At 58.7% G+C, this 21,693-nt stretch overlaps 2 protein-coding genes across 2 annotated transcripts; both read left to right on the top strand.

The window, feature by feature from the left end:
* Positions 1-331: 331 nt before the first annotated feature.
* Positions 332-16,963, top strand: MAP3K11 (mitogen-activated protein kinase kinase kinase 11). Its single transcript, XM_021082851.2, has 10 exons — positions 332-1,534; positions 6,763-6,943; positions 7,133-7,281; positions 7,387-7,562; positions 7,702-7,945; positions 8,446-8,559; positions 9,242-9,377; positions 9,470-9,561; positions 14,598-15,002; positions 16,107-16,963. Exons 1-10 carry the CDS (start codon positions 793-795, stop codon positions 16,442-16,444), a joined length of 2,577 nt encoding a protein of 858 aa, XP_020938510.1. The 5' UTR covers positions 332-792; the 3' UTR covers positions 16,445-16,963.
* KCNK7 (potassium two pore domain channel subfamily K member 7) lies at positions 16,958-21,686 on the top strand. The gene is made up of 3 exons (XM_003122534.5): positions 16,958-18,817; positions 20,685-21,083; positions 21,327-21,686. Exons 1-3 carry the CDS (start codon positions 18,499-18,501, stop codon positions 21,530-21,532), a joined length of 924 nt encoding a protein of 307 aa, XP_003122582.2. The 5' UTR covers positions 16,958-18,498; the 3' UTR covers positions 21,533-21,686.
* The last annotated feature ends 7 nt before the right edge of the window (positions 21,687-21,693 follow it).

Consider the following 21,693-nt stretch of genomic DNA (forward strand, 5'->3'; position numbering starts at 1 on the left):
ATCTTTCCCCCAGTTTTACAGATGCAGACGTAGAGGGCGGGGACGGTCCCTCCTTAGCAGAAACCAACCTCGACCTTAAACCTGTTGTCACGGGAGGTGGGGGCTACGGGCTACACTTCCTCTCCTTCTGCCTCTCATTGCCCGCCTACCCGGTAACTCCCAGACCAAATCGCCCTGCAGCCTCTGGGAGGGGAGCGGTGCTACCCGCCCGCGTCATCTGATGCTGTTTCCTGCAGGAGAGAGAACAGCGGAAAAAAGTGAAACTCCACCCTCCACCTCTGCCTCCCGCCCCCGGGGCCAAAGTACAAAGGGAGGAGGAAGAAGGGAACGGGGTTGGAGCCATCGGGTCGCGAGAGCTGAGCCAGGAAGAGGCAGCTCAACCTAGAGACACTCCAGCCACCCCCCTGCGCAGAGACCCAACGGGAGTCCAGGCACTGCCCCTCGCTGGCCCCACCTTTCACTTGGCGGGTGCTGGAGCTCGGCTCCCAGGACTGCTCTGGACTGAGGGACGCCCGGGCCCCTCTGTGCCGGCCATGGTGAGACATCGGAGGCCCTGGGGGTCCACCCCCCCAGCCTGACCACACTGCTTCCCTAGGTCGCCCTCCTCCGGAAGCCCGAGATGCGGTGGGCCGGGAGGCGACACTCCTGGCTCCCCAGAGAGGCGTGGGTCTGGGGCTGAGGGCCAGGGCTCGGATGCCCAGGTTCCGGGACTAGGGCCTCGGCCGTCAGCAAGGGTGGGGACCGGGGCACCCAGGGAAGGTCCCCCACACCCGCCAGTGCCAGCTCCCAGCTATGGAGCCCTTGAAGAACCTCTTCCTCAAGAGCCCCCTGGGGTCATGGAACAGCAGTGGCAATGGGGGCAGCGGGGGCAGTGGCAGCGGAGGTTGGCCAGAGGGGTCCCCGAAGGCTGCAGCTTATGCCAACCCTGTGTGGACAGCCCTGTTTGACTACGAGCCCAATGGGCAGGACGAGTTGGCCCTGCGGAAGGGCGACCGAGTGGAGGTGCTGTCCCGGGATGCAGCTATCTCGGGTGACGAGGGCTGGTGGGCGGGCCAGGTAGGTGGCCAGGTGGGCATCTTTCCGTCCAACTATGTGTCTCGGGGCGGTGGTCCCCCCCCCTGCGAGATGGCCAGCTTCCAGGAGCTGCGGCTGGAGGAGGTGATTGGCATCGGTGGCTTCGGCAAGGTCTACCGTGGCAGCTGGCGGGGTGAGCTTGTGGCCGTGAAGGCAGCTCGCCAGGACCCCGATGAGGACATCAGCGTGACAGCTGAGAGCGTGCGACAGGAGGCTCGGCTTTTCGCCATGCTGGCACACCCCAACATCATTGCCCTCAAGGCCGTGTGCCTGGAGGAGCCCAACCTGTGCCTGGTGATGGAGTATGCTGCCGGTGGGCCCCTGAGCCGTGCCCTGGCTGGGCGGCGCGTGCCCCCCCATGTGCTCGTCAACTGGGCTGTGCAGATTGCCCGTGGAATGCACTACCTGCACTGCGAGGCCCTGGTGCCTGTCATCCACCGAGACCTCAAGTCCAACAACAGTGAGTTCGGGGGAGCGTGGCCGGAGGGTGGCATGGCCCAAGCAGACAGCTGCTGCCGGCTCTTAGCTGAGCCGACCCAGGGGTTTCCTAGAAGTGGCAGCTCCTGCCCAGGATTGTCTCAGGTCCCTGGGGGGACCCGTAGGCTCACATCAGTGCCAAAGCAGGAACCCCAGGCACCCAACAGAGCCCCAGCAGGAGTCCCTAACCCCAGCTCACAGCTGCCAAGTTAAAAAATGGGAATCTCGGAGTTCTTGGCGGCTCAGTGGATCAGGGATCTGGCATTGCCAGGGCTATGTCTCTGGCGACAGCCGTGGCCCGGGTTCGATCCCTGGCCTGGGAACTTCCACACACCACGGTCTCTCGGGCGGACCATAAGCAACCTGCCTACCATACATGGCCACTAGCTCAGGGGAGGCGAGTCCTGGGCGCTGGCACCCCTCATCTTCAGGGAACTCTCTTGAGGTTCACATGCACCCACAGTAAAGGGGCAGCTTCTCCAGAAGAGAAATCTCAAAGGGGCAAGCCCCCCCACTGTGGCCAAAACTGGGGCCAGGGATGGAATTCTGGCCCCACTCCTACCCCTGGCTGCACCATCTCTAGCTGGTTATTTCAACTCAGAGCTCTGATTTCAGTCTCCGTAAAAAGGGAATGTTTGGGAGTGTGAAGCGGCTTAGCACACGGGTATCTGACACCTGGCACACAGTGGGTCATCCACCATGGGTGTGGACATTTGAAAGCTGGATCACTAAGAGGGCTTCGCCTGGAATCAGCATTTGGAGTGGGCGTGGCGGGGCTAAGGGAGACTCAGGGGCAAGGCACTCCGTCTCCAGCCATTTCAGGTCGCACGTGCTGCCCGGCCCAAGACAAGCAAGTGACAGGTTCAGGGGGCTCTCTGAAGCGGGCTAGCTTGACACCAGGCCCAAAGCCGGGAGTGTTCCAAGAGGCACCCAGGTGGATGTCCCCGCAGGGCCTGATGAGAGCAAAGGCAAGGAGGCAGGACTGAGCACAGCAGTGGGGACACGGACTGGGCCTGTAGAGCCAGAGGAAGTGCAGGAAGGACCGGTGGGGTCACTGGAGAGGCAGGGGTGGCTCTTGGAAGGGTGCGCGAGGCTATTTGGAGCCTCCTAGCCTGGGCTGACCGTGGTTAAGGGGCTCAGGGTTGGGGTGGGGGGGCAGAACACCAGGCCCAGTGATCTCCAAATCTTCACAAGAGCTACAGGGACCTGGGGGGGGCCTGCCAGCCACCCCACCCACTCCTCTCATCCATAGTGGGGCACAGTTCCCACCTCTCAGCCTCGCTCCTGGCCCTAGCCATCGAGGGACCCCCACTCCCTGCCCATCCCGAGGGGGATTCCCCGAAGGCCTGGGGGGAGGGGACCCCCGTCTTCTGTTTTTCCTCTAGTTTTCTTTCCAGAAAAAATGGAACAATAGCCCAGGCCCCTGCTCCCCACCCTCCCCTCCGCTTCCTGCGTTTCCTGCTGCCCCCGAGCCGGCTTCCTGCCCCTGCTCCAGCCTCTGCTCTCTCCCCAGCCCAGCTGCCTGCAGGGGAGGAAAGAGCTGGGGGTGGGGGGTTTGTGGGAGAGGAAGGAGCCAGGGATCACACCCCCACTCCCCCCCCCCAGTTCTCTGCTTCCCTCCCAGCGTCTGGGTGGTGGTATAGGGCAGGCAGGGTGCCCTCAGCAAGGCTGAGCCTGGCCTCCCACTTCGCAGACCCCAGTCCTAGGCCCAGGGTGCTGTCTGCGGGATTGAGGGGGGAGTCCCTGGGTTGGGGGGGGCACAAGCAGGAAACAATGGCGTGATTTTCCTGGACAATGGGGGCCTTGTGAGGAAGCCTGGCGGGGAGAGGAGGGGGAATTCTCTGGGCCCACGAGTCACAGGACTGACCAGCCAGCCCGGCCTGGGCCTGACCTCCCCCGATTCTCTCCCAAAGGACGCCCTCCCACCCCCCAATTGGAGACCTGGGCCAGGCCTCCCAGAAAGGAGAAGTGAGGAGCATGGGAGGGAAGCGGAAGAGGTGTGAGCTGCCCAGGCCCCTCCCAAGATCCAGAGGCAGCCCAGGGAGGGGGCTGGAGGCTGGGTCCCCTTTGGAGGACAGAGTACCCTGAGGGGATGCTGGGAGGAGAATCTCTAGCCCCTTCTCCTCCCAGGGACCCCTAGCCACCCAGTCCCAAGGTCTGCATCAGACACCAGGAGAGCAACTTGGGTTGGACAAATTCAAAGCATTTAGATAAAAGCAGAGGCCTAGCAGGTGAGGATGAGGCTTCGCGGGTGTCAGGTCAAATCTGGGCGGGAGGTGGCAGAAAGGCCATCAATGCAAAGATATCCTGAGACTTCGAGTTGCTGCCCGCCTCTGGCTTCAGATTACCTGACTGAAAAAGGGAGGCTGGCCTCCCCACTTGAGATGCTGGCGCAGAAAGCACTTCACCGGTCTGTGAGGTACCACGAGTGGCTAGAGACCTGGCCAAGTAGCAGCAGGGCTTGGTCTTCAAGAGGGTGGGTGGTCCTGGCACCAGAGGAGCAGGGAGACCCCTCTCCACCCCCAGCACACACACCCCTCTGCCTGGTCCATCTCCAGCCACCTGCCCCAGCCTCCTGTGGTTCTTCTTTAGAGTGAACTTGCTCAGTGATTTGATTCTGGGTGTCCAGCAGCCAGGCAGGCTGTTGCGAAGCTGGAAGTAAGTTGTGAGAGAGGCTGGAGAGGAGAGAGTCAACATGAGACTTGCAGCAGAATTTTTAGGGCAGCTGGCAGTTGGTATACTCGTGCTGAATCTCAGACCCTGCACTAAGGCTTTAAAAAGCATGATCCTCTGGAGTTTCCATCGTGGCTCAGGGGTTAACGAATCCGACTAGGAACCATGAGGTTTTGAGTTTGATCCCTGGCGTTGCCGTGAACTGTGGTGTAGGTTGCAGACGCAGCTGGGATCCTGCGTTGTTGTGGCTGTGGTGTAGGCTGGTGGCTACAGCTCCGATTCGACCCCTAGCCTGGGAACCTCCATATGCTGAAGATGCGGCCCTAGAAAAGGCAAAAAAGAAAAAAAAAAAAAAAAAAAGCATGATCTGGATTTTTCGTTGTGGCTCAGTGGGTTAAGAACCCGACTAGTATCCATGAGGAGGTGGGTTCCATCCCTGGCCTCGCTCGGTGAGTTAACGATCTGCCGTTGCCAAAAGCTGTGCGGTGGGTCGCAGATGAAGCTCAGAACCCTCGTTGCTGTGCCGCGGTGTAGGCTAGCAGCTGCAGCCCCAGTTTGACCCCTAGCCTGGGAATTTCCATATGCTGCAGGTGTGGCCCTAAGAAAAAGAAAAGTAAATAAATTAGAAGCATGATCCTGTTGGATACTCATGATGACCCTCGGGTGGCTGTTGTTGTCATCCTCAGCTTTATTCATGATTTAGGACTCAGCCCCAGTCTGGCTCAGAGGAGAGGGTGCCCTGCAGGACCGTTGTCTGAATTTGGAGATGGCAGACAGATGTGCTGTAGCCATGGTGGGGCACGGTACGGGAGGAAGGTGGTTGTTGGGGCCATACAGAGATCAGGTGGGGCAGCTGACTGGCAGCTGGATTGACTTCTGGCCTGGAGTTCCAAATGTGGGAGAGGCCAGGGCACTGTCTTGGGGCAGTGGGCCGAGGTTGAGGGGAGGCCAGGCTCCGCAGAACAGCAGCATTGAAAAGGCCAAGGGTGGGGAGGCCCTAAAGGAAACAGCACAAGCAGCCAGGGGCCTTGGGAGCCAAGGACAGCAGGGAGGGGCTGGGCAGCAGTGCCAGATGGCCCCACAGAGCCAGAGAGCTTGGCCAGCAGCAAGATCAGGAGTTGTGGCTTTAGGCCTAGAAAAGTGAGTACCCTGGTTCTGCCACCTCCTCTGAGAAGTCTTCCCTGATTCACCAGGCTGTGTTAGGTACGAGTCTCCCCTGCCCCATCAGCCCCAAGTATCCTGTGCTGCCTCCATTGTGGTGCTGCTGCCCTGGGCAGGATTGCTGGAAGGTGTGCCCTGGAACGACATGTGCTCAGAAGTCTAGTTGGCTTGGATGTGGATTCTCTGCAACGCAGTTGGTTATAATCAGAAAAAAAGAGAGGTTGGGAGTTCCTGTCGTGGCTCAGGGAAACGAATCCGACTAGGAACCTCGAGGTTGCGGGTTGGATCCCTGGCCTCGCTCAGTGGGTTAAGGATCTGGTGTTGCCGTGAGCTGTGGTGTAGGTCGCAGACTCGGCTCAGATCTGGCGTGGCTGTGGCTGTGGCATAGGCCGGCACTTGTAGCTCCAATTCGACCCCTAGCCTGGGAACTTCCATGTACCGCGGGTGTGGACCTAAAACGAAAAAGAGAAAAAGAGAGGCTTCCTCAAACCCTTGAGGATTCTATGACTTTGCCCTCTTTTTATTCCTCGAAAACTTCTCCCCTTTGAGCCATGCTTGTCCCGGTAAGAGATTTGCAAGTTGCTGTTTCTCCTCTCCGAACAGAGTATGGTGGCCCCATTTGGGACAAAGCCACCAGCCCCTGCCAAGTCCATCCACTCCTACGTTTGTCCCAAACTCCTTTCTGGCCAAGAACCACCACTTTCTTAGATCCCCATCCTTCCTCTTCACACCCAACTGAAAGCTTTTGGAGTCTTTCCTTGCCCTGGGAGTGGCTGCACTGGCCAGTGGGATTTGGGCACCAGGGGCCGCCCCAGTGCCTGCTGCACTTCCTTTCTCACCAGGGGGTTCCCTCCTGCTCCCCACCCCGAGGGAGGTTCTGATTCACACTCCTGCCTCAGCAAAATGACAAGACAGGTTTCTCTTGAAATCAAAGCCACAAATGCTGAGAGGCTGCCAGGTTGCCCGTTTCTATTCAGTGCAGTGTTGGGGGAAAGTTAAAGCACTGGCTTTGGAACCACACAGACCGGGTTGTGGTATCTGCTTTATTTGCATATGACTTTGGTTAAATCAGACCCTTGCTCAGTTTCCTCTTCTGCAAAAGGGGCATAATGATGTCTACCTCATAGATTTGTGTGTGTGTGTGTGTGAGTGCTGGTGCTGAGTGTGTAAAATGCCTGGCCTCTGGTAGCCCTGTTTCCCAGCATTGTCATGATTATCTGATTCTACCTCAACCCCAGCTCCGAGCTTTCCAGGGCAAGATCTAGACCAGTTCACCTCAGTGCCCCCAGTAACCAGCCAGGATGTCTATCAAATGACACTTTGCTCCCAGCTCCTCCCTTGTCCCCACCACCTGAGCCTGCCTCTTCCCTTCCCCAGTTCTGCTGCTGCAGCCCATTGAAGGTGACGACATGGAGCACAAGACCCTGAAGATCACTGACTTCGGCCTGGCCCGCGAGTGGCACAAAACCACGCAAATGAGTGCTGCGGGCACCTATGCCTGGATGGCTCCTGAGGTTATCAAGGCCTCCACCTTCTCTAAGGGCAGCGATGTCTGGAGGTGAGGTCTGGGTGGAGGCCGGACAGATATGGGACTGCAGAAGGCATAGGTGGCTGCCAAAATCTAGGGCTGGGCACGCAAGCAGAGCCCAGGGGGAGGGATACAAACCACTTAGCTGTTGGCTGCTTTGGGGTGAAATGGCGATGAATAAGTAGAGAAAGGGACACAGAGCCTTTGTCTCACCCACAGCTTTGGGGTGCTGCTGTGGGAACTGCTGACTGGGGAGGTGCCCTACCGTGGCATCGACTGCCTTGCTGTAGCCTATGGAGTGGCCGTTAACAAGCTCACACTGCCCATCCCTTCCACCTGCCCCGAGCCCTTCGCACAGCTCATGGCCGGTAAGGGGATGGGGCAGGAGGTTGAGGGGCAGAGCTCCTTGGCCCAGGACGTATCCACGCCCAGAACCCTTCTTAATCTGGTCCCCCTCCACTCCGTTTCCTCAGACTGCTGGGCGCAGGACCCCCACCGCAGGCCCGACTTCGCCTCCATCCTTCAACAGTTGGAGGCGCTGGAGGCTCAGGTGCTGCGGGAAATGCCGCGAGACTCCTTCCATTCCATGCAGGAAGGCTGGAAGCGCGAGATCCAAGGCCTCTTCGACGAGCTGCGGGCCAAGGAAAAGGTAGGAGGAGTCGGGGCCCCAGGGTTGGAAGGATCCGCCCGGAAGGAATGTCTCCCTGGTTTCTACGGAGCAGGGGGTGGGGGTGAGCGCCCGGGACCGTATCGGGCTGATTCCACCGCCTTCACTGTCCCGGACACAGGAACTACTGAGCCGCGAGGAGGAGCTGACCCGCGCGGCACGTGAGCAGCGGTCACAGGCGGAGCAGCTGCGGCGGCGTGAGCACCTGCTGGCTCAGTGGGAGCTGGAAGTGTTCGAGCGCGAGTTAACGCTGCTGTTGCAGCAGGTTGACCGCGAGCGGCCGCACGTCCGCCGCCGCCGCGGTACCTTCAAGCGCAGCAAACTCCGCGCGCGCGACGGCGGCGAGCGTATCAGCATGCCGCTGGGTAAGGGGCGGGCCCCAGCCTGCCGCCCTGCCATTGGTTTCTTAGGCGGCGGGGTGGGGTCAGGCCTGGGTGCCGGCCACACTGGGATTGGTCTAGGGTGCTGGTGGGTGGGCCTGTGAGCTCAGGCTGGAAAGGGTGGGACCGAGAGTCTGTTTTCGCCTATGGGCGGGCTCTGGCGGGAATATTTGCATGGCGGCCTGGGAGTGGCTGCGGCCGGGAAGGGGCGGGGCTCTTGAAAGTTCTGGGAATGCCAAGGGGGCGGGGTGGGCCGCCTCCTGGGAATCTGCAACTTCGCTGTCTCTGCGTGGAGGTCTGCTTTCCATACGGACAGCCTCGGGCCCAGGAAGGCAGTGAGGCTGGCCCCAGTCACCCACCCAGCGTATCAGACCCAGTGCCAGCACGGCCTGCGTGGCCTGGGAGCCAGAGGAGGGCCCCTGCGGGTTACAATCCTTTCTCTCCTTCACTACAACCCTGCCCTCTGCTTCCTCCCCCAACGCCAGACTTCAAACACCGCATCACCGTGCAGGCCTCCCCCGGCCTGGACAGGAGGAGAAACGTCTTCGAGGTTGGGGCCGGCGACTCGCCCACCTTCCCCAGGTTCCGGGCCATCCAATGTAAGAAACTTCGCCTCCCCTTGCCCATGCCCTCACCCCTTCATGGCAGCCCTCATCCTTTTGTCAAACCTTATCCTTGGAAGTGGATTCCACCCGCTGTTTCTTCCTCTTCCTCCGACCTCCCAGACTTCCTACCCTATCTGTCTAAACTGGTACCTTTGAGTTCTCCAAGGAGCATTCATTTTGCAATTTCTTTTCTAACAATCATATGACGCTGTGTACCACTCATTTTCCCAAATGCTTTGATAGCATTAACGTGATTCCTCACAGTAACCCTGTGAGGTGGCTATTCTTGTTATTATCTAAATTTTATTCATGAGAAAAGTGAAAAAGGTAATTGCCTACTGCCACACAGCTAGTTTAAGGGGCAGGAGTCAGAATTCAAATCCAGGCAGTTTATAGCAGTATCTGGACTAACTGCTAAGCAGCAATGCCAGCTGAAGGACCAGATGAGAGGCCCCACCACTCTGCCAGTCCCAGGACCCACACCCACCTACCCCACTCCAGTTCTGCGCAGATTCTCTGCCCCAAAGCTCACCCAGGGAATGGTATGGGTGACCTACCATCTTTTAAGAAGTTGCCCCTGAAACCTGACTCTCATGATGGGAGGACAAGGATCAGGGTGCCTGACCTCAGCTCAGATGCCATTGGTTTCTGCCCCCCCACCCCACGCGCACCACAGTGGAGCCTGCAGAACAAGGCCAGGCATGGGGCCGACAGTCCCCACGGCGTCTGGAGGACTCGAGCAATGGAGAGCGGCGAGCATACTGGGCCTGGGGTCCCAGTTCCCCCAAGCCTGGAGAAGCCCAGAACGGGAGGTGAGTGCCTGAGTGTCACCCACCCAGCGTCATGCGCCTCCCAACAGTCCTGAGGTTCACAACATACATCCTCCTTCCCATCCCCCTACCAGGAGAAGGTCCCGCATGGACGAAGCCACGTGGTACCTGGATTCAGATGACTCATCCCCCTTAGGATCTCCTTCCACACCCCCGGTGCTCAATGGTGAGTGGCTTTGCTCCCCCTCTCCCCCAGACTGTTGCTGCACTCCTGCAGGTACGTGGGGAGGCTGCAAGAAGCCAACAGGCAAGGCAGGCTGTTCCTAGAACCCAGGCCTGACCTATATGCCCACAACTGAGCTGGATCCAGCCTAGGCCTCAGGGGGCCCAGCGTCTATGCTTATCAGAATCTCTTCTGAGAAACCTGTAGGTGGAAAAGTGGATAAGAAAGCTGAACAGGTGGGGATCGAGGGCCCACTCTCACTGCATCTGGGGCAGTTTTCTGTTCTCCACGATGATGAGGGCATGAAATGTGTGCCAGGCGTTCCATCCAAGCCACAACCCTGGGAGGGATTATTATACCCATTTGAGAGATGAGAAAACTGAGGCTCTGAGGAGTAATCTATCTGAAGCCCCCAGCTAAGGATTTTGACCCCGAGAGAGTTTGACTCCCATGCTCCGGGTGAGGTTCCCCAGAAGCTTTGACTTGAAGAAAGGATTTCTCACATCCAAACTCCTTGGAACGCGGTGGTGGGGTGGTATCAGCAGAAAGTGGGGTTTCCATGTGAAGGGCTCCGCTCAGCACCGTGCAGCATTGGCAGGGACTGGAAAGTTGTGGTCTCCCTTGCCTGTAGGTCCCTTTAGAGCCCCCAGCTGCTTCTCACAGCCAGAATGCAGGACCAGGCTGAGCTGTTAGCAGACCAGAGTCCTGTTCAGCTAACAAGTTACACTCACTCCTCTCGCCCCACCCAGCCCCTCAACTCCACCGTTACCTGAGCTCCAATTCGCAGTAATAAGAACAGCGAACATGGGTTGGCTCCCTTCTCTGTTTCATTTTTATAGAGGGGAAAACTGGGAGTTAAGTGCTTTGAAATAGTCTGACAAGAGAGGCAGAGCCCTCTCTGGACGCCCGTCTGCCCCCACCATTTTCTGCTCCCTTAGTTGCATTGCCCCAAGTTGGCTGTGCTGCAGGGGCAGAACTGAGAATTGGAAGGCTTAGCGTCACCTGTTCTAGAATATACCAGGCCAGAGAGTCAGTAGAGAACTTGAGGTCCCACAACCTGGCTGCGGGGGTGGAAGCAGCCCCTGATCATATTCTGCAAACCTCTTTGGTCTCGCCCTCCCCGAGCTCCTGGGAGCAGGAGCACAAGGCCTGGACCCCCTCCTCCAGCTTGCTCCCCTCACCTAAAATGATAGCACCTGTCCCAGCTCAGCTGCTGGCGGAGGACTTGGTTTCCCCAGTGCAAACCCGCACTCCAGTCCCATCCCGGGCCCATAAGAATGCATGACCTTGACTTCTCAACCACCCACGCAGTCACAAACCTGGCTAAGCATCAAAGAAGACCTGTGAGATTGTCCCAGGCATTAGCCACAGCCTTGGGGAGCCCTGACTCCCAGCCTCCAGCCCTTCCTGGATGTTCTGGCCCCGGGGAAACTGGTTGCAGTGAGTTGCATTTTGGTGGGCGCAGCCACCCTGCAGTCGCAGTGACTGCCCGTGAGCTTGCCCTGGAGCCGCTAATTACCACGAGGCTGGGTCCTCTCCATGAGGCCCCACGGAAGCTATGTCACCTCCCTCTCTGGGTCAAGAATGGCTTTTCTGCTTTCTCCTTAACAATAGGGTTGCCAGTTCTTACTGCCAGGAAGCTCAGTGGCAAATTAAAATCCTTGCCGAGTTACCTTGGGCAAGTCACTTACTTCTGGGGACCCCAGTTTCTCAGCATAGTGACCTCAGGAACTGCTTTCCATTCTCAGATTGTGTCCTAACCTCCATCTTCACTTCGCTTGGTCCCATTTTTAAACGTGTTTTTCCCCCGTTCTCTTTGAGAGCACTGTATATGATCAGTTTCTTCACCTGTAAAATGGGCTAAATAGCAATCACCCTGTGTGGTTGTCGCAAGGCCTGCATGAATGGATCCTGCCATCAAACATGTATTGACACCAATTATGAGCCAGGCATCGATAGTCTAGAGAGGAACACGGCCCCGACCTCAGGGAGGGCCTTGTCTGTTGGAAGAGGCTGACTCACAAGGAAACAAGTACAGCAGAGAGTAGTATGGCGGGCGGGGGGTGGGGGTTAGGGCTGTTCAAGGTAGAACGTGCCAGAACCTCACAGGTTATGGAGGAGTCTGGCAAGGCTTCTAAAAAGGGGAAACGCTCTGGTTTTCCTCTGCGCTGGACTCACTTCACGTCTGACACCAGATGTGTGGGAGTTTTCCCCACACCCGCCAATTCTGGGCCACCAGCTGCGTGTCCTACAGTTCAATCCAGTTCTGATGCTGCCCACCTGGAGTTAGTGTCAGATGCCAGTTGTAAGTCCACGTTGTCACCTGTGCTCCTCACCAACCAGCTATAAATCGGAGGCTCCCACGACCCCCTCTTCAGATTTGATCGTTTGCTAGAGAGCTCACAGAACACCAGAAAACCATTTACCCTTCTTAGATGACCATTTATCATAAAGGCTACAGATCAAGAGCAAGCAAATGAGTTTCGGAGGGCAGGGTGAGGGGCACAGAGCTTCCGTGCCCTCTCCAGGCACGCTGCTATCCCAGCTCCTTTGAACCCAGAAGTTTCCTGAACCCTTTGGCTAAGGTTTTTATGGAGGCTTCATTACATGGACATGATTGATGCGTTAAGTCATGGGCCCTTGGTGATAGGACTCGGTCTCCAGCCCTCCTCTCCCCGTGCAGGTGGAGACTGAAAGTTCCAACCCACTCATCGCAAATTTTGTTCCCCTGGCAACCAGATCCCATCCTTAGGAGCCGTTCCGAAAATGACCACATCAACATGAACTCAGATGTGGTTAAAAGAAGCTTGTTGTGAATGACGAAACGTGCTCCTTTCACCTTTATCAGCCTAACACTCAGGAAATTCTAAGGGTCTTGGGAATCCTGTAACAGGAATGAGATGAGGACCAAATGTATACTTTATTGGCAAATCACCCTGTCACAGCATCACAGAGGATGGGACGGCTCAGCTGGGTCTTGCATGGTAAAGAAGGGATCACTGAGAGCGGAGGTGGGGAGGGCGTGCTGGACAGAGGCAGTGGTCTGTGTGCAGCCGCGGGACTCACACCTGGGGAAGAGGGATTCCCCTCTGGAACTCGGGGTGTCACAGGCCTGAAGCCAGGCCTGCATCCCTGTGTCTGTGGAGCTCAGGGTAGTCCCCAGCACATGGGCCAGCAGATGTTTGTTGAATGAATGGACAAGTGACTGGAGCTGGAAAGGCAGGCAGGAGCCAGTTCAGAAAGGGCCTGGAAATCGATGGGGGAGTTTTTAAGCAGAGACGTGTCTTTAGCAGACTTGCGTTTTGTTTTGTTTTTTTGTCTTTTTGCTATTTCTTTGGGCCGCTCCCGCGGCATATGGAGGTTCCCAGGCTAGGGGTCGAATCGGAGCTGTAGCCACTGGCCTACGCCAGAGCCACAGCAACGTGGGATCCGAGCCGTGTCTGCGACCTACACCACAGCTCACGGCAACGCCGGATCGTTAACCCACTGAGCAAGGGCAGGGACTGAACCCGCAACCTCATGGTTCCTAGTCGGATTCGTTAACCACTGTGCCACGACGGGAACTCCAGACTTGCGTTTTAGAAGGCAGTGGCCCTGGCAGGGGTGGGTGGGCTAGCGGATGAGGATCAGAGAGATGGGGAGTTCCCTTATGGTGCAGTGGGTTAAGGATCCAGAGTTGTCACTGCAGTGGCTAGGGTTGCTGCTGTGGCATGGATTCCATCCCTGGCCCAGGAACTCCCACATGCCACAGGGAAAGAAGAAAGTCAGAGAGATGGAATAGGGGTTGGGGCTGAGAACAGGAACCCCAGACACGGTCCCGGTTCATAGCAGAAGCTCACTCTTCCCAGCTTTACATTTCTTTCTCTGGACACCAGCCCAGTGCTCTACTCCAGGCAGGCCCAAAGAAGAGAGGGAAGGCTTTGAAAGCCCAGACAAGAAGCTTGGACTCTTCTAGTGGCAGTGGAGAGCCATGGCAGGCTGTAGAGCTAAGGAGGACCTGACAAAACTGGGGTTTTCGGGAGAGCCATTACCGACCAGCCTTCCTCCTCAATCATGGGTTCCCCAGACCCAGCCCAGGTGGTCCGGAGGGAGTCAGGCCAACCCCAGGCCCACAGGTTAGGGCACAGGTGTCTTGAAATCCAGAGCCGAGTCTGGATGGGAAGTGGTGGAGACCAAAAGCTCTATCACCCCTACCTGGAGGCCCCCTCCACCCCTTACTGGCTGCACAGGTTTAGCTAAGCCCTTAACCTCTCTGAGCCTGGAACCCCTGGGGCGTGAGAATCAAACAACATAACGCCCTTGAAATCACTGAGCTCAGGCCTGTCCCAGACAGCCAACCTCTCCAAGCCTGAGTTTTCTCGTCTCTGGAACAGAGACGGTTATGGGCTGTTGTGTGCAGTGGAACTGACCTGAGTGCCCTACACAAACAACTGCTGGAGGAGGGGCAGGCAAGCAGAAGGGCCAGTGCTGGGAGTTCCCGTTGTGGCTCAAGGGTTAAGAACCTGACTAGTATCCGTGAGGACACAGGTTCGATCCCTAGCCTCACTCAGTGGGTTAAGGGTCCAGCGTTGAGGGAAGCTGTGGTGTAGGTCGCAGACGTGGCCTGAATCTGGCATTGCTGTGGCTGTGGCCAAGACCAGCAGTTGGAGCTCCGATTTAACCCCTAGCCAGGAACTTCCATAAACTGCAGGTGCAGCCTGTAAAAAGGGGGTCGGGGGCGAAGGCTGCCCCACCAGACAGGGGGTGGACACAGGGCACGGGTCTCAGCCTCCCTGTGATCTGGCTTCCCGGCGGAACCAGCTCCTCTCCAGCCCACCCTCCCTCTCTGGGCTCCAGGGCACCAGACTGCCTCCCGGGCTTTGCTCCCGCTGGCTCCTCCGTCTGCGCTGCCCTGCCCCCACTCACCCCTTGGAAAAGGCCCGAACAGGTTGTGCGCGCGCGGGGCAGGTAGCCTGGGAGGAGTCTGGCTGGGAGCAGTGGAGTCGGGGAAGATGTTGGTGGGGAGCAGAAGTCAGCCTAACCTGTGTGCCCATCGCCAGGTAACCCCCCGCGGCCGAGCCCGGAGCCCGAGGAGCCTCGGCGGCCCAGCCCGGCGGAGCGCGGCAGCGGCTCCGGGACGCCCAAGCTGATCCAGCGCGCGCTACTGCGCGGCACCGCCCTGCTCGCCTCGCTGGGCCTGGGCCGCGACCTGCAGCCGCCCGGGGGACCGGGCCGCGAGCGCGGGGAGCCCTCGCCAACGCCCCGCGCGCCACCCACGCCGTCCGCCGCCGAGCCGCCCCCCTCCCCGCTCATCCGCTTCTCCCCCAAGACGCCCGACGCCCCTGCCTCCCCGCTGAGCCCAGACGCCCCCGGCCCGCCCGCCCCTGCGCCCCTGCTGCTGGAGCTGGGAGTCCCCGCCGGCCAGCGGTCAGCCAAGAGCCCCCGGCGCGAGGAGGGCAGGCGCGGTGAGTGGTCCACCGCCTGTGAGCCAGGGGAGGAGGGGCCGGTGGGGTCGTGCAAGGCAGTGAGACTGAGGTCACAGGTGTCTGCTGGACCCCAAGGTGCCCTTCGGGCGCTGAGGATGCATGTAGCCAGCGAAGTTCTAGTGCAGCCGTGCAGTGGCTGGGAGCGGGCTGTGAAATAACAGAAGTGACAGTGATAATGACCGTGAGGATAGCAAACTCCGTGCATGTTGCTTCCCTGTGCCAGGCTCTGTTCCTAGTACTTTAAGGAAATTGCTTCGCTTAATTATCATCACCATGTGGTAAATTAGGAGCTCTGGTTATACCCATTTTGGGAATAAAATATAAGGCATGGAGGGATCAAGGGACTCCAGGCTCCCACTAGTAAGTGGACTCCAAGCCCAGACTCTGCTGATCAGAGACCTCTTCACTGTTTTTCTTTTCTTTTCTTTCTTTTTTTTTTTTTTTTTTTTTTTGTCTTTTTGCTATTTCTTTGGGCCGCTCCTGTGGCATATGGAGGTTCCCAGGCTAGGGGTCTAATTGGAGCTGTAGCCGCCGGCCTACGCCAGAGCCACAGCAACGCAGGATCCGAGCCGCGTCTGCAACCTACACCACAGCTCACGGCAATGCCGGATCCTTAACCCACTGAGCTAGGTCAGGGACCGAACCCGCAACCTCATGGTTCCTAGTCAGATTCATTATCCACTGAGCCACATCAGGAACTCCTTCTTTTCTTTTTTTTTTTTTTTTTGTTTTTTAGGGCCACACCTGCAAAATACGGAAGTTCCTGGATAGGGGTCAAATCAGAGCTGCAGCTGCCAGCCTGTGCCACAGCCACATCCACACTAGGTGACCTACACTGCAGCCTGCGGCAATGCTGGATCCTTAATCCACTGAGCCACCAGGGGAACTCCAGAGGCCTCTTCACTCTTAACTGATACATGATAAATAGATGCCCTACAGAGCAGGAAGGGCCAAAGAATTCAAGAGTCAAGTAAGCTCACTGTGCAGATGAGGAAACTGAGGCCCAGAGCAGGCAGCACCTCCTGGGGACACCCAGGAGTTGATGACTGCCTGACCCTGGACCCCCTCCCACTCCCTTCCTAGGAAGCGCTGTCTCACCTCCGCCAGGGATATCACGCTCCGCCCCTGGCACCCCGGGTACCCCACGCTCACCGCCTCTGGGCCTCATCAGCCGACCTCGGCCCTCACCCCTTCGCAGCCGCATCGACCCGTGGAGCTTCGTATCAGCCGGGCCACGGCCTTCACCCCTGCCCTCGCCACAGCCTGCGCCCCGCCGGGCACCCTGGACCTTATTCCCAGACTCAGACCCCTTCTGGGACTCTCCATCTGCCAACCCCTTCCAGGGGGGCCCTCAGGACTGCAGGGCACAGACCAAAGACCCAGGTGCCCAGGCCCCATGGGCACCGGAGGCAGGGCCCTGAGTGGGCCCGGGCTGCTCCCCACGCTCCAGCTGCCTCTGAGGAGCCTCAGCATATACACTGGAATAGGAGCCGGGCAGGCCTCTCTAGCTGCCCTGGTTTCGCCCAGGGACCCCGCCCCCTCGGGGGGTCAGGAACACTACACTGCACAGGAAGCCTTCACACTGGAGGGGGGCTGCACCCCCACACCTGCAACCTGTGGGTCCCCCAACTTACCCGCCCCACTGGGGCCCCACACTGTACCCAGCTGGTTAGGAGGACCAGAGCCTGTCTCAGGGAATTGCCCCCCCTGGAGGTGCAAGGAGGAGGGGAGATGCAGGGGAGAGGGGCCGGCCTTAGCTGTCACCAGCACTTTTGACCAAGTCCTGCTACTGTGGCCCCTGCCCCGGGACTTAGTGCCTGGACCCCCCACCCTGGGGGTCATCTGGGGCTGGGGCTCTCTGAGTGCCTTCCTGCTGCCCTGGCCATGTTTGGGGCCATGGCCTCGGGATCCGATGAAGCCAAATAAACTCCCCAAGCACAGCCTGTCACCTTTCTTGGAGGTAACCAGGGGGTCCAGACCATCACGTGACCCTGGGGACCTCACGTTCCCAGCGCAATGGCAGTCGGCCTGGGCCCAGGCCGGGATGCTTTGCCCCGCACCCTCTCCTGGGATCAAGTCGACTTGATCATCCAGCACTTGAGGCCCTTCTCGGCCTTGCTGGCGCCCACGCGCTCAGGCCTCACCCATCTTCTCCCACCCTTGCCTGGCCTTTCCCACATTTCACGCAACTGTATTTGCCCTTATTCTTCCTGTTGCTGGGTGGTCTCTCCTCATCCTTGGGTTCCAGCTACAGCATCACTTTCCCTGGGACGCCTTCTTGGCCATGCCACTCCCTCCCCAGGCAGTTCGGTTCCCTGAACTCAGGAGCCCACAGCCCTCTGGACAGCATCTTGGCGTTTTGTCCTGGATTTGTGTCTCTCCCATGGTTTGGACACAGGAGGACTCGCCCACCCTGACACCTGGCTCCACTCACGCTTCTCTTCCTGCCACAAGGGTCTGTAGGCTACCCCCCCCACACACACACACCATACCCTAGGGTATTTATGAGAGTCCTGCCTGCTCCGCCCTCTCCCCGACACACTCCATGGCTGCCAGTGTGTCTCTGTGTCTCCAGTGTTCAGGACAGCAGGGTCTCAGGAGGGGGCACAAAAGTTTCCAGGAAGGCTTAGGAACAGAGGGAGCCTCACCTGTCCCGGGTACTCCAGGCGTCCTCCACTCCCCCTTAGCACCCTGCCCCACCTGCCAGCCCCAAGGCCCACCATCCCTCTCCCAGTCCGCTGCCCAAGCCACCCCCCCAGCATAGGTCCCCTGGGCCACACTTGGCCTCAAAGCCCTGTGTCCTTACCCCCCCCCCTCCCGCTGCCCACAGCCAGCCCCCTGTTCCTCTCTCCACCCAAGCTCTTCCCCACCTGGCCTGGCCTCTTTCCCAGAGGAAAAGTCAATCCTCAAGGAGCTTTCCTGTGACCTCCCCTCCCCAGAACTCTCTCCCAGGACCCAGGGCGTTTCCTTCTGGGAGCTCATGACCATGAACCTGACCTGTGTCTTTACTACCAGGTGTCTTGTGGGTACCGCAGGGGGGCAGGGACCTGTGTCTGTCCCCTCCCCTAGTGTCCTTGGGGTGTCATCCCCTGCTGAGTGGGTGAAGAGACTGTGAGTGAGCTTGGCCTGAGTGAACCACGACAGTGCGACAGAGGGCCCATCAGCTACCTCTCAGCCTCAGCTTCTCCATCTTGCCCTGACCCCGCCCTGCTGACCGCCCAGCTTTAGGGAATTGGGGAAACATCTTGGCCCCAGAAACTGGGAGGAGTGACTCAGCTCACCTCCAAGCCCCATCTGCCTCCTCGCCCTCCCAGGCCCGCTCCCCCCAGCTCCTGGCCCAGCCTCCCTCCCTCTCCAGCCACCCACGCAGCACCTCCTCCCAGCCCCACCCTGGCGGCCCCTCCCAGGTGAGGTGGTGGAGCAGTCAGCTCCTCAGTGCCTCGGACAGCGCCTGACTCCAGGCAGGCGGCGCCCCATGGGGGCTCTGAGGCCCTGGGCCCGATATGGGCTACTGGTTGTGGGGCACCTGCTGGCCTTGGGGCTCGGGGCTGCAGTGCTCCAGGCCCTGGAGGGCCCTCCAGCACTCCGGCTCCAGGCCAACCTCAGGGCCGAGCTGGCCACCTTCCAGGCGGAGTATGGGGTCTGCCTGCCCCCCGGGGCCCTGGAAGAGCTGCTGGGTGCCGCCCTGGCCGCCCAGGCCCATGGGGTTTCCAGCCTGGGCAATGGCTCCGAGGCCAGGAACTGGGATCTGCCCTCGGCCCTGCTCTTCACCGCCAGCCTCCTCACCACCACCGGTAAGGCCGCCAGGCAGCCGGGCAGGAAGGGGCTCTGGGGCCACCGCTCCCTGGGGGTCCCTGGGGGTGCAGCCCTTCCCCCAGCTCCAAAGTGCTAGACAGAGCCCAGGCTCTGTTAGGCCTGACATCACAGTTGAGGCTCCCCACACCAACACACCCCAACTGGTGCCTCCACTTCAGCTGCCAGAAGGGGTGTGGCCTCCTCAGCCCCACCCCCAGCCCCCAGGAAACCTAGGAGAGGTGCCCAGAGCCCGTGGGCTGGAGGCGACAGTGGGAACACGTATAGTGGCATGGATTCTTGGATGGAGGGAAATGGAGTGAACCCAGCGAGTACAGATTAGGGCCACAAACTGGCGACAGTTGTGAGGGATGGCCTCTGGGCAGGAAGTCCCACCAAGTTAACCAAGGCAGGAGGACACGGAGATGAGACAAGAAGAAATTCCTGGCAGAGGGAGGGGCATGTGTGAAGGCTCAGAAAAATAAGGCAATGGGTCACACAGCCGTGTGGGGGGTTTCTCCTGCAAAATTTCTAAATATTTTTAATTTTTTTATTTTAAAAAATATTTTTAGGGCCACACCTGTGGCTTATGGAGGTTCCCAGGCTAGGGGTCGAGTCGGAGCTACAGTTGCCGGCCTAGGCCACAGCCACAGCCACGCCAGATCCAAGCCGCATCTGCAACCTCCACCACAGCTCATGGCAATGCCAGATCCTTAACCCGATGAGCGAGGCCAGGGATCGAACCTGCAACCTCATGGTTCCTAGTCGGATTCGTTTCCGACTGCCACAATGGGAACTCCCAAAATGTCTAAATATTTTTTAAAGTCTATTTTCCATCTTCTTCTGGAAAAATTGGGAAACTTATTTGCACTGAACTAGAATCCCTGCAAGCGAACATGCTGGCTGGAGTAGAATGGCCTGTCTTTGGAGCAGAGTAAATGCTCTCCAGCCCACCCCAGTCCCCACCACTCCCTTTTGTCTCATATCTGGCCCCTCTGGGCCTTCGAGTTTACAACCCTGGACCAACCGACCCTGTTCCCCGAGAACACTCCATTCTCTCACCTCTCCCTGCCTTTGCCTTTGCTTTTCCAGCCTTGAATACCCTCTCATGCACAGCACCTCTGTTGCAGCCTTTCATGTCAGGTGTCTTGGCTGATTTTCCTGCCTGCCTCCCCGACCAGCATAAGGCCTGGCTTCCGGGATGACTCAATCCACCTTTGGGCCATGAAACATTTCACCTGCTGGATTGGGAAGTACCAGTTGATTTTTTTTTCTCTTGTCTTTTTGTCTTTTTAGGGCCGCACTCACTGGATATGGAGGTTCCCAGGACAGGGTTCTAATCGGAGCTGTAGCCGCCAGCCTATGGCACAGCCACAGCAACGTTGGATCCGAGCCATGTCCTACACCACAGCTCATGGCAGTGCCAGATTCTTAACCCACCGAGGGAGACCAGGGGTCGAACCTGTATCCTCATGGATGCTAGTTGGCTTCGTTAACCGCTGAGCCACAATGGGAACTCGGGGAAGTAGCAGTCAAGGGCAGAGCTGAGGAATCTCTCAGGAAGCCAAGCTGCCTCTGGGGCAGGACAGCAATTCTCAGAATTGTCCCAGCCGAGGGGAGTGTCTCTTTTAATCCTTTCACTTTTCAGAAAATAAAAGAGTGGCCCATAGAGGTTAAGGGACTTGCGGAAGAGGCCCAGTGAAGGAGGAGCAGAGCCGGAGCATGGGCCCAAACAGTTCCGACCATCTCAGCCACCAGAGGGCAGCCTTCTGCCAGAGCGAGGCTGGGGAAAGGGGGCACCCAGCAGGCATGCCACTCAAATGCTGGTTATTACCTACATCTTCTATATCTTGTTTCTCTCCTCCCCAGGTTATGGCCACATGGCCCCACTATCAGCAGGAGGAAAGGCCTTCTGTGTGCTCTACACAGCCCTGGGGTTGCCAGCCTCCTTAGCCCTTGTGGCTGCACTGCGCAGATGCCTCCTGCCTCTGCTCAGCCGCCAGGGTGCCTGGGTACCCATGCACTGGCAGCTGACACCGGCCAGGGCTGCGCTGCTGCAGGCAGCTGGACTGGGCCTGCTAGTGGCTGGTACCTTCGTGCTGCTGCCAGCCCTGGTGCTGTGGAGTCTGCAGGGCGACTACAGTCTACTGGAGGCCATATACTTTTGCTTCGGCTCGCTCAGCACCATCGGCCTGGGGGATCTGCTGCCTGGCCGTGGCCGTGGCCTACATCCAGTGCTTTACCGCCTTGGCCAGTTTGCACTTCTAGGTGAGTCCAGCTGCCAAGGAGCATGAGGGAGGGCAGGGAGGAGGGGGAAGAGGAGCCTGGACGACAGCTTCCATAAGCCACTGGGGGAGGCTGAGCCTCACAGGTGCTAGGACCTGCTTCAGGGCGTGGCGTGGGAATTATAGGCCCCAGTGTTGGAGAATCGTGAGAGTCTGTCACTTGCTGGGAGCTGGGTGGGGGGCATCACTGCACCTGAGAGCTGCCCTAGTAACCTCTCCTCTCCAGGTTACTTGCTCCTGGGGCTCCTGGCCATGCTCCTGGCTGTGGAGACATTCTCGGAGCTGCCCCAGGTCCGTGCCATGGTGAAGTTTTTTGGGTCCAGTGATCCTTTGAACGCTGAGGATGAAGGTGGCATCCTGGGCCAGGATGAACTGGCTCTGAGCACCTTGCCACCCCCGGAAGCAGCCGCAGGACAGGCCCCAGCTTGCTGATAGGTGTCAGGTGATGGAGTTGAGCTCCTTTCAGGTGGAGAAGCCGGACGAGGAAGACATCAGGAGTAGCTGGAGAAGCCTTTGGAAGTGGGAGGGGAAGTGGTAGGTGTTTCCTCAGGGAATAATGCGTTAATAAAAAATAAAATGAGCAACACGGCCGA

This window comes from Sus scrofa, chromosome 2 (assembly GCF_054392235.1).
Source record: "Sus scrofa isolate SSC_HxYL_T2T_F1_AM1 chromosome 2, Sscrofa_HxYL_maternal_Yorkshire_Landrace_v2.0, whole genome shotgun sequence".
NCBI lineage: Eukaryota > Metazoa > Chordata > Mammalia > Artiodactyla > Suidae > Sus > Sus scrofa.